At 54.7% G+C, this 12732-nt stretch overlaps 1 protein-coding gene across 4 annotated transcripts in view; it reads left to right on the top strand.

Annotated features, from left to right (window-relative positions):
• Positions 1–12732, top strand: part of ABR (ABR activator of RhoGEF and GTPase) — a 187723-nt gene that overhangs the window by 145436 nt on the left and 29555 nt on the right. For all 4 annotated transcript variants that reach the window (XM_069603026.1, XM_069603029.1, XM_069603027.1 and 1 more), the window contains 2 exons: positions 2301–2398; positions 3482–3613. In XM_069603026.1, the coding sequence (XP_069459127.1) occupies positions 2301–2398; positions 3482–3613 (230 nt within the window). The remainder of the gene's footprint in view (positions 1–2300; positions 2399–3481; positions 3614–12732) is intronic.

The following is a 12732-nucleotide window of genomic DNA, read 5'->3' on the forward strand; positions in this document are numbered from 1 at the left end:
TGCTTTGAGGTGTGGGGCATTCCCCCAAAGGCCAAGAGCTAGCTCCTCTTGGCAGGGATTCATCCCTGCTCTCTGTCTTCAAAGTCTGCTCTGCCCTAAGCCCTTCTCTCCCCAGGTATTAGAAATATGGGGCTCCAATCTCACATCTGCAGATCACAAGCTGTGTGACCTTGGGCAAATCTCTTAACCTCTCTGAGCCTTCTCTTTTTTCTAGAAAAAAGGCAATCGTGCTTGTTAATACTTACCCAAGAGTCGGCTTAAACATGACATTTATGTGTAGGGCCAGCGCCCTGCTACCACACATTCTTTTTCCTTCTTTATCACCATCTGCTGTGTCCGTACAGTTCTTAGTATTTTACAAGATACAGTTACATTTTTATCTAACTTTTCTCCCTGTAGGAATTTGTGAGTTAGATGGCTAATAGTTTCTTCCCATTTGCCAGATGAGAAAACTGAGTCACAGAGAAATAAAAGGACTTAATATTATATAGGATCAGAAACCTGACTCCTCTCACTCCCTTCTCTTCCCCTCTGCCTCTCTTCCTGCAGCGCACCATGCAGAGGGTATGCCATTGACTTGCAAACGGTCATTCAGTTAACATTCTCTGTGACACCTGGATTCCCGCAGCCCCTCTGCCTGCCTTCTCTGTGTTCCCATCACCCTGGGGCAGCACCTGTCATACTTTTTTTGCTACTTAAAATGTGCTTCATGCACTGTGAGTTCTGAGAGGACAGGAGCCACGTCTCCTTCATCGCTGAGTGAACAGGAGCTCAAAATGCTGAACGAAGTAGTTTATTTCCAGACACCTATTGTGCTGCCGGGTCCCTTACTAGGTGCTAGAGAAAATGTAGATGTGGCCAGTGAGCTGACAGGGGTTGGCACATTCAGAACTTTTTCGGGTGCATTATCTACTCGGAGCCTCCTGGCACCCTTTCTAGGTCGCTGATGCCATTCCCACTTGTCACACAAAGAAGCTGAGGCCAGAAAGCTCCAGGGACTTTCCCAGGGCGGCTCAACAGGGCACACAGGTAATGGAGTTGAATCCATGCCTTCTGACACCAAGGCCCACGCTTTCCCCTCTAGAGCAGCATTTCTCTCAGTGTGGCCAGGACCCCCTCACGCATCACTCGGGCTCTGCTGGTGGAACAGCACCAGCTTCCTGGATGCCCCCAGACCCACAGAATCTGCTGATGGGGGCATTGCCTGGGAATATTCCTCATCAGTCAGCTCCGTGGGGCTGCTCCACATACCAAGTCTGCAGCCCACTGAGCTGGACAGGGGCCCTCTTGTCTCCATGGTGACCAGATGTCTCCCCCTTCCTGTCTCTCTGCCTCCTGCCGGCTGGGATGGGCCTCAGGAGCAGACCCATTAGCGTGGGCGGCCCACTCCCCCAGAGCAGGGGTCCGACCTCTCAGAGTGGGTTGGGGCGCTCAGACATGGGGTGAGTTACGGCTCCAGAGTCACCCCTCACTTCCAGCCAGGCTTCACCTCCTCCCTCCGCCAGCCCCCTGACCTGCTCGGACATTCCTTCTGACTCAGGCTTTGTGAATCTTCAGTCATGGCTGCTTGTCCTAGTAAACTGATCAGGTCCGCACAGTCCGGCCTGGCCTGCGGGCACCATCGTCTTGCCTGATCTCCAGGGGAGAGCAGTCAGGCACAGAGAGGATTTGCGCAGAGCTAGGATTTGACCCAGACAGGCCGACTCCAAAGCCCTCCCTTTTATCCCGGAACTAGTCCCTGATGGGGGATTCCCTCACAGGGAAGCCAGTGAAGGGACGCTTCATACGCATCCATCTCTCAGCTGCCCAGATGCACTCTCTGCTCTGATGGGAGCCCATTAGGCCTTCTGCTTCATTCGCCTGTTCACCTGCGCCCTGCTCAGATACCTGCTGTGCTCAGATACCTGGTTACATCCAGTCTGCATCACACACAGTGAGGGACAGCTCTCCCCAGTCTTAGCTCTGCAGGAGAGTCCTGATGGAGAACAGCCCAGCTGGGTAGCTCCTGGGGCCTGGGAGGGGCATGTACATCCATCCTCTGACCTCCGCCCCCTGCCCCTGATTCACACTAGAGGACTGGCTGTGGTTCCCCAAAGTCACCCCCCAGCACACACCATTACCCTGGGAAACAACCTAGGCAGCGCCCAGGGAGGGACAGGCTGCGGGGCCTGAGGCTGGGCGGGCATGTGTGGATTTGCAGAGCGCCCATGGGGGCCCTGGGAAGACTGATGCGTGATCCCCCTTCCCTCCTGGGTTCCTGAGCCGCGGGCCTCATTCGGTGTCTCTGCCTGTCCCCACAGACCTGTACTGTACCCTGGAGGTGGATTCCTTTGGCTACTTTGTCAGCAAAGCCAAAACCAGGGTGTTCCGGGACACAACAGAGCCCAAGTGGGACGAGGTGAGTGGTCCCCACAGGGACCCCGGGCTCATCCCCCACCATGCCCACCCTGCTCCCAGTGCTCTTGCCCTGTCGTCTGGGGATGGCCAAGCCTGCTGCTGGGCCAGCTCTATCCCTCTGACCCCTCTGCCCTCCCCTCCCTGCTCATCTGGCTTCTGATCGTGGGTTTGTGTCTAGACACAGGGTCAGACTTCATTTTTGGGGGCTCCAAAATCACTGCAGATGGTGACTGCAGCCATGAAATTAAAAGATGCTTACTCCTTGGAAGAAAAGTTATGACCAACCTAGATAGTATATTCAAAAGCAGAGACATTACTTTGCCGACTAAGGTCCGTCTAGTCAAGGCTATGGTTTTTCCTGTGGTCACGTATGGATGTGAGAGTTGGACTGTGAAGAAGGCTGAGCGCCAAAGAATTGATGCTTTTGAACTGTGGTGTTGGAGAAGACTCTTGAGAGTCCCTTGGACTGCAAGGAGATCCAACCAGTCCATTCTGAAGGAGATCAGCCCTGGGGTTTCTTTGGAAGGAATGATGCTAAAGCTGAAACTTCAGTACTTTGGCCACCTCATGCGAAGAGTTGACTCATTGGAAAAGACTCTGATGCTAGGAGGGATTGAGGGCAGGAGGAGAAGGGGACAACAGAGGATGAGATGGCTGGATGGCATCACGGACTTGATGGACGTGAGTCTGAGTGAACTCCGGGAGTTGGTGATGGACAGGGAGGCCTGGCGTGCTGCAATTCATGGGGTCGCAAAGAGTCGGACACAACTGAGTGACTGAAATGAACTGAACTGAACAGGGTTATAGTTTGGGGTCTCCTATCCAAGTACTAATCAGGCCCGACCCTGCTTAGCTTCCAAGATCAGACGAGATACAGTGCGTACAGTTCAGGTTCTGTACTCCCCTTCCTCATTGATTCCCAGGCCTCCGGAGCTCCAGAGAATGAGGAAGCTGCTCCAGACCTCATGATGTGGTCCTCATGGGCCCGCCTCACCCCCTCTCACCCTTGCAAAGGTGGGTCCCACCCCTGCTGGGAGCCCAGGTCAGCTGCAGGCGTTCAGCATCCTGTCTCGTCTTTCCCCAGGAGTTCGAGATTGAGCTGGAGGGCTCTCAGTCCCTAAGGATCCTGTGCTACGAGAAGTGCTATGACAAGACCAAGGTCAACAAGGACAACAACGAGATCGTGGATAAGATCATGGGCAAAGGGCAGATTCAGGTGAGAGGCAGGCGCAGCCAGGGCACCAAGGCAAGGGTGCCTGGGAGGCAGTGCCAGTTGGGAAGGTGTCCTTCTCTTCTACCTTCTCGGTCAAGGTGATTGGCCTTTGTGACTTGGGATCACAGCTATCTTGAGCAAAGTTCCCTGAGGTCGTCATTCTCCCGCTGCTGGAGATGGTGTCGTATTCTAGCCCCAGAGGCCCGTGTGTGCCTGGTTCCTTGGGCTTCCACATCTGGTGCACTTGGGTCATCCACACTCCTGCAGGGTAGCCTGGAAGGATGACAGTGCCATTGTTTACACATCCCGTCTGTAGCCTTCTGACGGCTTTTTTCCAGAAATACTGTGTTAAGGATTCTGAGGTTGTATTGTGAATGCCGTATTAGATTAGCGCTGTCTACCATGGAAGGAGTGAGAGCCGAAGCATGTGCCGCTTTCCTGGAAGGGTTGGGGATGTAGCTAGGCTGCTAGGGGCTGGCCTCTGACCCCACTGCAAGGTGTGCTGGGCTTGACTCGCCTGTGCCAGGAGTTTGTTGGCTTAGGATGGGTCCTGCAGTCCAGGCAGGGGCAGGTCCTGAGTCCAGATGAGAGATAAATGTGCCGCCCCAGCTTAAATGTACATAGGGAAAAGGGCTTTGTTTGCAGCCTGTGTTTTTGGAAATTCTGTTAAAGATTGTTGCTATTCACTTAACCTGTCAAAGGGATGTAGGCTTGGCGGCGTGACGTTTGGTGTGGAGCTATCCACATTCCATCTGACACCTTATGTGGCCTTGTGCTTATCACACAAGTGGCCTGGTTTGGGTGTGGATTCTTTGACCGTGCAATCAAGGGAATCCGTAACTGACACGCTCTGGAATTGAACTGTGGGCATTGGGTGCTCTGGGCTTCTTAGCAGCTGTGCCAGGTGTCATCTGGGTGTGGGAGCTGAAGCTGAATGATGCTTCTTCCCAGGAATCGTTTGTTCTCTGATGCACTGTTGAGGCTGCAGAGGTTGGTATCTGACTCTTGGCTGGGTATCCTCAGTGGCAGAGTCCCCTTGGGGACTCGTGTTGTCCCCCTACCCTGTCTCAGGTGCCTGTGTTTGAACAAGGAAGATGGCAGTATTCGGTGGGGGCCCGGCCATCTGCCTCATGACACCCCATGTTCCTGAGCATATCCCTTCTTAATGCTGGGAACCTGCACCTCACTCTTCAGCACCGTCGCCAGGGAGACAGTGCTGCCAGGCAACCAGGAGCCGGTCCTTCATTATTTAGGGAACAGGAGCTGATGGGAGCAAGCTCTAGATTTAGTCCCAGGAAGCAACTTCCTGCAGAATAAGGACTGGGAGCCCCATGTCCACGTCCCTGGGCTGCCCATCTGGCCCCAGGAGATGCCTAGCCAAAAAGCATGACGGGTGCCCACGCCCTCCAGGCCATTAGTAACTATGGAATGGAAGGGTTAAAACGGTGTTCTGAGCAGCCAGCTCAGGGGGCACCATGGACGCTGGCCTCCAGGGCTCTGCAAACCTGGATTCCAGGGCTCGATGGCATCGTCCCCACCTGGACTCGCAGTCCTGTTGCTTCCCTCCCTCTCACTGCTGTCAGCTGCATGGGCCCCAGGGGAAACACACCATAAATCATTACATCTTGGAGACAGGAGCAGATGGAGGTTGTGGGGGAAGGGGAAGAAGCCAGGTTATGTTTGGCAAAGCTGAGAGCGCAGTCTGGTAAGGAAAACGTTTCTGTGTTTAAGCTTCGAGGAATGTTAAATGCCTGGGAGTTGATATTAAAAGAAACACAAACCTTCCTGCTGCCAGCTGACCTGGGCCTGTGAGCGGCCAGTTCAGAGCCAGCGTCCTCTGGAGGGCTTTGAAGTCGCCCAGCCCTCAGCCCCCTGAGGCCCAGCCCTTGGTCTTCAGCCATGGAGCCGTCTTGCCCGCCTTCTTCCTATGGATGGAGTGCGGAGAGGGGGTGATCTGTCCCCACCAGGGGTGCGCCGTGCGTGTGGAGTCCACTCACCCTTCTGAGGATGCCTGGGCTGGGTTGGAGAGGCTACATTGAGCCATTTCCACGTGGCCAGGCCCTGCGGAGCCACGGAATGGTCTGTTCCCACAGCTCGCTCCCACCTCCCTTTCCCGCTGGTGTCCAAGGAAGGGAGTTGGCACCAGCCTCTGGCACTTGGTTCCATGCCCCTTCAGCAGGCGCCGAGGATGTTAGTGCCATCCTAGTGAGGTGGCCTCACAGTAGGGGCCGAGGCCTTGGGGCCATTCAGGTGGCCTGAAGGAAGGGCAGGGGGAGAAGGCCCACCCCCTGTGGCCCCCAATTCTTCCTAAGGCCCTCCTTGCTCAGCCCATCCAGGGAACAGCCGGAGACCCCAGGCATTTCCTCCCAAGTGAGCCTCCCTCTCTGGTTGGCGGTGGGGGCAGGGACCCCAGAGCGGCAGGCTGGGGGTGAGGAAGGGGCGGCCTGTAGTGAAGGACAAACGGCAGCGCTAATCACCAGTGTGTGTGTCCAGCATTTGCACTCTTGGAGGCTTGTTTCCAAATGTTCTCATGTGGTCCTTGTAACAGCTCTTCCAGGAAAAGGACAGTCGCATCCGCCCCATTTACAGACAAGGACAGACAGTGCGGCCCTGGCGTCTCCACTGGCAGTGCAGGAAAGGCCCCGCTCTCTACACTGTGTCCCCGTGGGCCGGGCCTTCATCAGGGAGTTCCCCAGCCTAGGTGAAGGGCACTGCGTGGCTCGTGGCCTGGGGAAGGAGCCGGGGTGACTTCCCCTCCCCACATCCTGCTCTGGCCTCTGTGTGTGCCCAGTCATTCAGTCGTGTCCGACTCTTTGCGACCCTCTCTGGACTGTAGCCTTCCCGGCTCCCCTGTCCATGGGATTTTCCAGGCAAGAATACTGGAGTGGGTTGCCATTTCCTTCTCCAGGGGATCATCTCGACCCAAGGATTGAGCTCATGTCTCTTGTGTCTCCTGCATTGGCAAGTGGGTTCTTTACCACTGCACCACCTGGGAAGCCCGCTCTGTGGCACATGGTGAACAAAGGGCTTCCTTTGTCTGGAGTCCTCTTACCTCCCAGCAAGGGACATTTATTGCTGCCTGGTGTACCTGGAAGGAAGCAGAATGAGTGTTCATGGAAAAGAGCAGGGGAGGGGGACTTCCTCTGCTTCTGCTGCGTGCCTGGTACTGACTGGCTGCTCTGAGGTGTGGGGGCCCAGCCTCAAGGAATCTACTGCCCCATTGGAAAGACAAGCGTATCACTATATGCCACGCCGCTCGGCCACAAAGCAAGACGCCAGTGACGATGATGGGGAGGGTGATGATGTTGATGATGGGGTGGGACTTGGGAATAAGAGCCCTCCCATCAGAGAGCCCTCCCATCAGAGAGCCCTCCCATCAGAGAGCTTTCTCTGACCCGCACACTGGGCTAATACAGCGGTTACCCCAGGGGACCTTCATAGTCTCCGACGGGGTAGGAATGTAATGAGTTTATAATTTTCTTGGTTTGCCTTTGTGGCTGCACCGGGTCTTTGTTGCAGTCTGCCGGCTTGTCTGCTAGCAGCCTGTGGGATCTAAGTTCCCCGACCAGGGGTTGAACCTGTGTCCTTGGCATTGGGAGCTCGGAGTCTTATCCACTGGACCACCAGGGAAGTACCCTTCACAATTTTAAAGTTGAGAAAGCTGAGGCACAAAAGGGTTAAGAAACCTGCCGAAGGCCAGGCAGCTAAGTAGGGGAGTCGGAACTCTCCAGGGCCCCTGCCTGGCCCTCCCCAGGGCTCTCTGTTCCCCCACTGTTCCCTGCATAATAAGACACAAACTTATGCCCCAGGAATTCAAATGAGGAGTGATCCTGGTGGGTAGGAGTTAGGGAGGCTTCCAGGATGAGGTGGAGTGAGAGAGGTTTGAGAGCTGGGTTTTAATTCCCAAAGCTGTGTTTATATTAAAAGGAAAATTGCCATAATAATAATGAGGCTTGAAACACGATCACAAACCGTCCTGACTCCCACTCCTCTGAACCAGCCATTTTATTTTGTGCCTTTTTCCCTTCCTTGGGAATGTAGATTTTTATGTAGTTTTAATGATAAGTACATATTTTGTCTTGTTTTTTCTATTTCCACGTAACATTATCATAAATCTCCTTTTTTCTAGGGCTGAAGATAGTCTTTATAATTGCCTTGTTTGGGGGTTACATTGTCAAAAGTACTTTATAAAAAATCATTTTACATAATGGCCAGCCCATTAATTGCCATTTTAAGGCTCTGTTATTCTAGCAAGGTGGGCAGGCTCTGGATCAGCAGAAAGGAGTGGGGATTCCGGGGGAAGGGCCCACGTGGCCCAGAGCAGGGAGGCAGGAATGCACAGGGAGTGTCCCAGGAAATTAAGGAGCCCGCCTGCCCTGCGCTGAAGTTATGGTGAGCAGTGCCAGTAAGAGGGCGGTTGAAGGAATGAATAAAAGAGGAGGAATTCATAGCGTTTATGTCAGCAGGAATCCTGGAGGGTGTTTTTTCAATTCTGATTTGCGGGGAGCAGGAAGCTGAGACCAGAGAGGGTGAGTGACATAGCTACAGTCACACAGCTCGGTGGTGGTTGAGCAGGGGCCCCAGGTTTGGGATCCTGGTCCCAGTTCGGTCTTGCTTGATCGGCTGGTGGCCAAATGAGGGAAATGAAAAAACACCCCTGGATGGGGCAGCGGCAGACTGGGGCGGCAGACTGGGACGTCAGCCCGTGACTCTCAGGAGTCTGCCCTTTGTCGTTGCAACTTTGGTAGAAGATCCCCGCTGCCTGGAGCGTCTCTGAGCCCTGCCTTCCTTCCCTAGACTGCCTCCTTGCTGCCACGCCCCCACCCAGCCCAGGAACCCCTCAGCCAGGAGGCCCCCCTTCCTCTGCCTTGGCTGCCTGGCCCCAGGAGACTCCTGCGTGTTTATCCCTGTCTATTTCCAGCCCTGCCGCTCCGGGCTCCAGATGTGCTGTCTCAACTGGGACCTGCTCGCTGGCCCGTGAGCTTATTCCCAGGATCCAGCCCTTGTTGACCGGCCGGGCCAGAGGGGAGAGTTCTCCCAAAGGATCTCACAGCTCAGTTCCTGCCACTGACTTCAGACCAGAGAGGGGTCCGAGACTGAGGAGCCCCTTCATGCTCTACTCCCCCATTCCCAGTTCAGCCAGAAGCCTGGGGATGGGCCCCCAACCTTCAGTTCTACTCTCCCTGGTGGGAGGCAGCTACACTCCTGTGAGCCGGCTGGGGGCCGCCCTCCCCGGACATAGGAGAACTCAAGACCCCAGCGTGAGCCAGGGGCAGGGCTCCAGGCCCAGAAGGAAGCCCCAGCTGTCCAGATGCCTGGAGGGATAACTCCCCACCTCCCCTCCACTGCCCCCTACTCCCCCATCCCTGATTGCAACATTCAGGCCTGGTGAGAGCCTCCGCCCTCTCGTCTTCCTCCCATCTGGAGCTTGAAGCCTGTGTCTGAAGCGGGAAAGAAGAGTAATTTCTTTGACATTCTTGACCTGGCTACTTGGAAGCTTGTGAGGGGTTAGAGTTATTAGAAGTGAGGAGCTCATGAAGGCCAGTCCCCTGCCTTCAGAACTAAGAGTGTTCTCAGAGACAACATCTAGACCCACTTACTTTTTGGTTCAACAGTGATAGAATATATATATACTGTGAAATTTTCCATTTTAATAATTTTTAGGTGTACACTTGAGAGACGTTAAGTCCATTCACATTGTTGCGTAGCCATCATCACCGTCCGTCTCTAGAACTTTTTCATCTTCCCAAACGGAAGCTCCATACCCATTACACAGAAGCTTTCCATTCCTCTTCCCCAGCCCCTGGCAACCAGTGTTCTGTCTTCTCTGAATTTGACTGTTCTAGGTATTTCACGTAAATGGAATCCTGCAACGCTTCTCCTTGTGTGACCAGCTTGCTTCATACAGCCCAGTGTCTTTAAGTTTGGTCTACATAGTTTGATAGAACAACAGACTTTCCTTCCTTTTTAAGGCTGAACAACGCTATATGTGTAAACTGGATTTTGCTTATCCATTCATCCATCGATGGACGTTTGGGCTGTTTCCACCTTAGACTTTACTTTAAAAAAAAATTAATTTGGCTGCATCGGGTCTTAGTGTAAGGTCTTCACTGCGTTATGTGGGATCTTTCGTTGCCACTCTCAGGCTCCATAGTTAGGGCACAAGCCTCGTGGCATGTGGGATCTTAGTTCCCCAACCAGGGATCAAACCTGCGTCCCCTGCATTGCAGAGCAGATTCTTAACCACTGGACCACCAAGGAAGTCCCTGACTCTCTTACATTTGAGTAGGAAAGAGCATAGTTTCTGAGGATGGAGTTTCTCCGCTCCTTCCCTCCAGGCCCAGGGTCACCATGTCCCTTCTCCACCCATAGTTGCTCATCTCTCTCCGGATGTAATAGGAGAACAGGCCTCCACACCCCCAGGACACAACTGGTCACCATTAGCTTCTTTTTTTAAAAAAAAAAAAAAAGCATCATTTTTTAAGTTGAACTATAGCTGATTTACAATGTTGTGTTAATTTCTGCTGTGCGGCATAGTTCCATGATGATTTATCATAGGATATTGAACATAGTTCTCTGTGCTATCCAGTAGGACCTTCTTATTTATCCATTCTATATATAAAAGCTTATATTGCTCACCATTAGCCTCTTCTAGTTAAAGAAAAGAGCTGCCCCACCGCTTTCTCCCTGCCCCCCCCCCCCCCCCCCCCCCCCCGGCTAGGCCCTGTCTCCTCCGGTCTCCTTTCCTGGCTACCCTCCCTTTGGTCAGTGGTTTACAAAGATTGAGTGTGGAGTGTGGTTTACCCTGACAGTGTAGGAAGAACCCTGGACTGAGAGTCAGAAAAAGCATCCAGGTCCCTTGACCTCTGGGGGCCGCAGTTTCTTCATCTGTTAAATGGGGACAGTTACCCCCATGCTGCCTCTATCACAGGCTTGACATGAGGCTCAAAGGAGGGAATGTCACTGAAAGAGCTGTCAGTGCGCATCCACGCTTTCGCTAGTTTATCCCTGCGTTTCTGCTTGTTGAGCTTCCTCCAAGTGGCAGGCACTGTGCAATGGATGCAAAGAATGAACGGGACCTCCCCACGTAGTAAAGAGAGCAGAAGAGAACTGGGAGCATTCAGTCAGCGTTGAAGGGGCTTTGAGGCCAGATGGATCTGGGCTTCAGTCTAGCTTTCATTATTAGTTGGAAGAACAAGTTAGTTGACCTCGAGCCTCAGGTTCCTTACCTGTAAAATGGGCTGTCAAGAGAACTGAATGGGAAGTGCGTGAGGCCCTTTGCGGGGCCTGGCACAGAGTCTGTCTAGTGACGTCAGCCTTTTGCCTGAGCCAAGCAGGACCAGGTCCACGTCCTCCACCTTCCTGTGGGGATTCTGCTTGTAGCTTGTCAAAGCCTTCTTGCCTCCAAAGGCTGTCATCTGCGAGTGGCCCCTGTGTCTGGGCCTCAGGCTGGCCGAGGCCACGTCTGTTTTCTTAGGCTGGTGGATCCAGACGGGCTTTGATGACCCAACCTCCGAGGGGGCGGGGGGTCAAGGTGGGGGTCCTCACTGCCTGACAGCCTGAAGTTTCCCTCCTGTGCCCCCACCCCAGGCTAATTAGTTCCAGGCTTGTCCCCCTGGAGCCGTGCTCACCTTGGCTTGGTGTGGTCAGGCCCAGAGCGAGTGATGTGCTGGGAATAAGGGGTCATTGTTGGAGGGAGCTGTGTCTGATTTCAATTGCTCTGCAGGGCATACGCGAGTTGGGAGTGAGCATGGGTCAGGAGCCTGCTGGGGCAGCCGTCCAGGGCTGCTCAAGCCCAGTTCCCTCCCTCTGGTCCCCCAGGGGTCTGTTGTCCCCATTTGACTCTGCCCAAGGGTTTAGCGTGCCAGCTCTATTGCCTGGGGAGCTGGGCTCTGGGGTGCTAGCTGGGTTGACCTGGAGCCCCTTCTGCTCTGGTTCCTCAGAGCTGGTACCACAAGATGCTTGGGTCCCTCCCTGGGTGGAATGACCAGAGAGGTGTTACCGTGGGTCCTTGGCACCTTCTCCCAGGCATCCTTCAGGGCACACCTGCCACAGTTGAGCCCTGTCCCCGAGAGTGTCTGGTCTTGACTAGGATGGGGGGCAGCTGAGAGAAAACCTTGCCTGCAGGGGCAGTCAGAGCTTTCATCCCAGCCCTGAATGCCCAGCCTGGCACCTCGCAGGCCAGGCTGCTCCCTGTCCTGGGCCCCCACAGTGGTTGTGCCGGGTGTGGCTTTCCAGGCTCTCCCCTGGAAGATGGGCCTCTCCCTGCCCCCAGAGTGGGCTGGGTGTGTGAGTCCTGGGGACCGTTTGCATCTAGAGTCCGTGTTTTAGACCCCTGCTGCCAGCTGCTCTCAGCAGGTCCCCAGGGGGCCCCTCCCTTGGCTGCCATCTTCACCCTGTGCCAGCCCGGAGGCACCAGGACTGTTCCTCTCCCTGCTTCCAACACCCTCCCCTCCTCCTCCCAGGGCCCAGGTGATTAGAGCTGTTTCGGATCCATTCTCTGTTCAGTGCCTCACCTGCCAGATTCACAGCAGGTCTGGACGGTTTGGTTGTACTTGGAGCGGGCAGTGGGGTGGGGGAGAGCCAGGGCCAGGATCCCATGGGAGGGCCCGTCCTGCTCTCCACAGGCCTCCCCAAACTTGCAGATCACCTCTCTTCTGGCCCATGCTCAGCCACCTTCGTCTCCTGGGTGTTCCTGATCTGGGGAGCCTGGGCTCTGCCAAGTGGGTTCTGGAGACAGGAAGCATTGGGCAGGAAGCAGATGGAGGCTTGGGTCTCCTCTCTCCCTCCTGCCCCGCATAGGAATGCCCCCTTGGCAGGTGGACGTGGTGCCCACCCCCCCCCACACACACACACACCTGGCAGGGGTGAGAGGCAGCAGAGAAACTGATCCAGAGAGGACTTGGGAACTGATTCTGGCAGGCCCTGAAAACAAACAATCCTGCCTCTTAACAAACCAAGGGAGGGTATTGTCCCCTAGACTCAGAAGTGAAAGACTCAGGGTTTATCCCCCTCTACCACCTAATGACCTCTCCGAGTGCTTCCTCTTGGACCTGTGTGAGGCCTAGGTGAGTCCTTGGCGGTGACAGCGCCTGGCTTACTGCATGCTCCCAGTAACCGCT

This window comes from Ovis canadensis, chromosome 11 (assembly GCF_042477335.2).
Source record: "Ovis canadensis isolate MfBH-ARS-UI-01 breed Bighorn chromosome 11, ARS-UI_OviCan_v2, whole genome shotgun sequence".
NCBI classification, from domain to species: domain Eukaryota; kingdom Metazoa; phylum Chordata; class Mammalia; order Artiodactyla; family Bovidae; genus Ovis; species Ovis canadensis.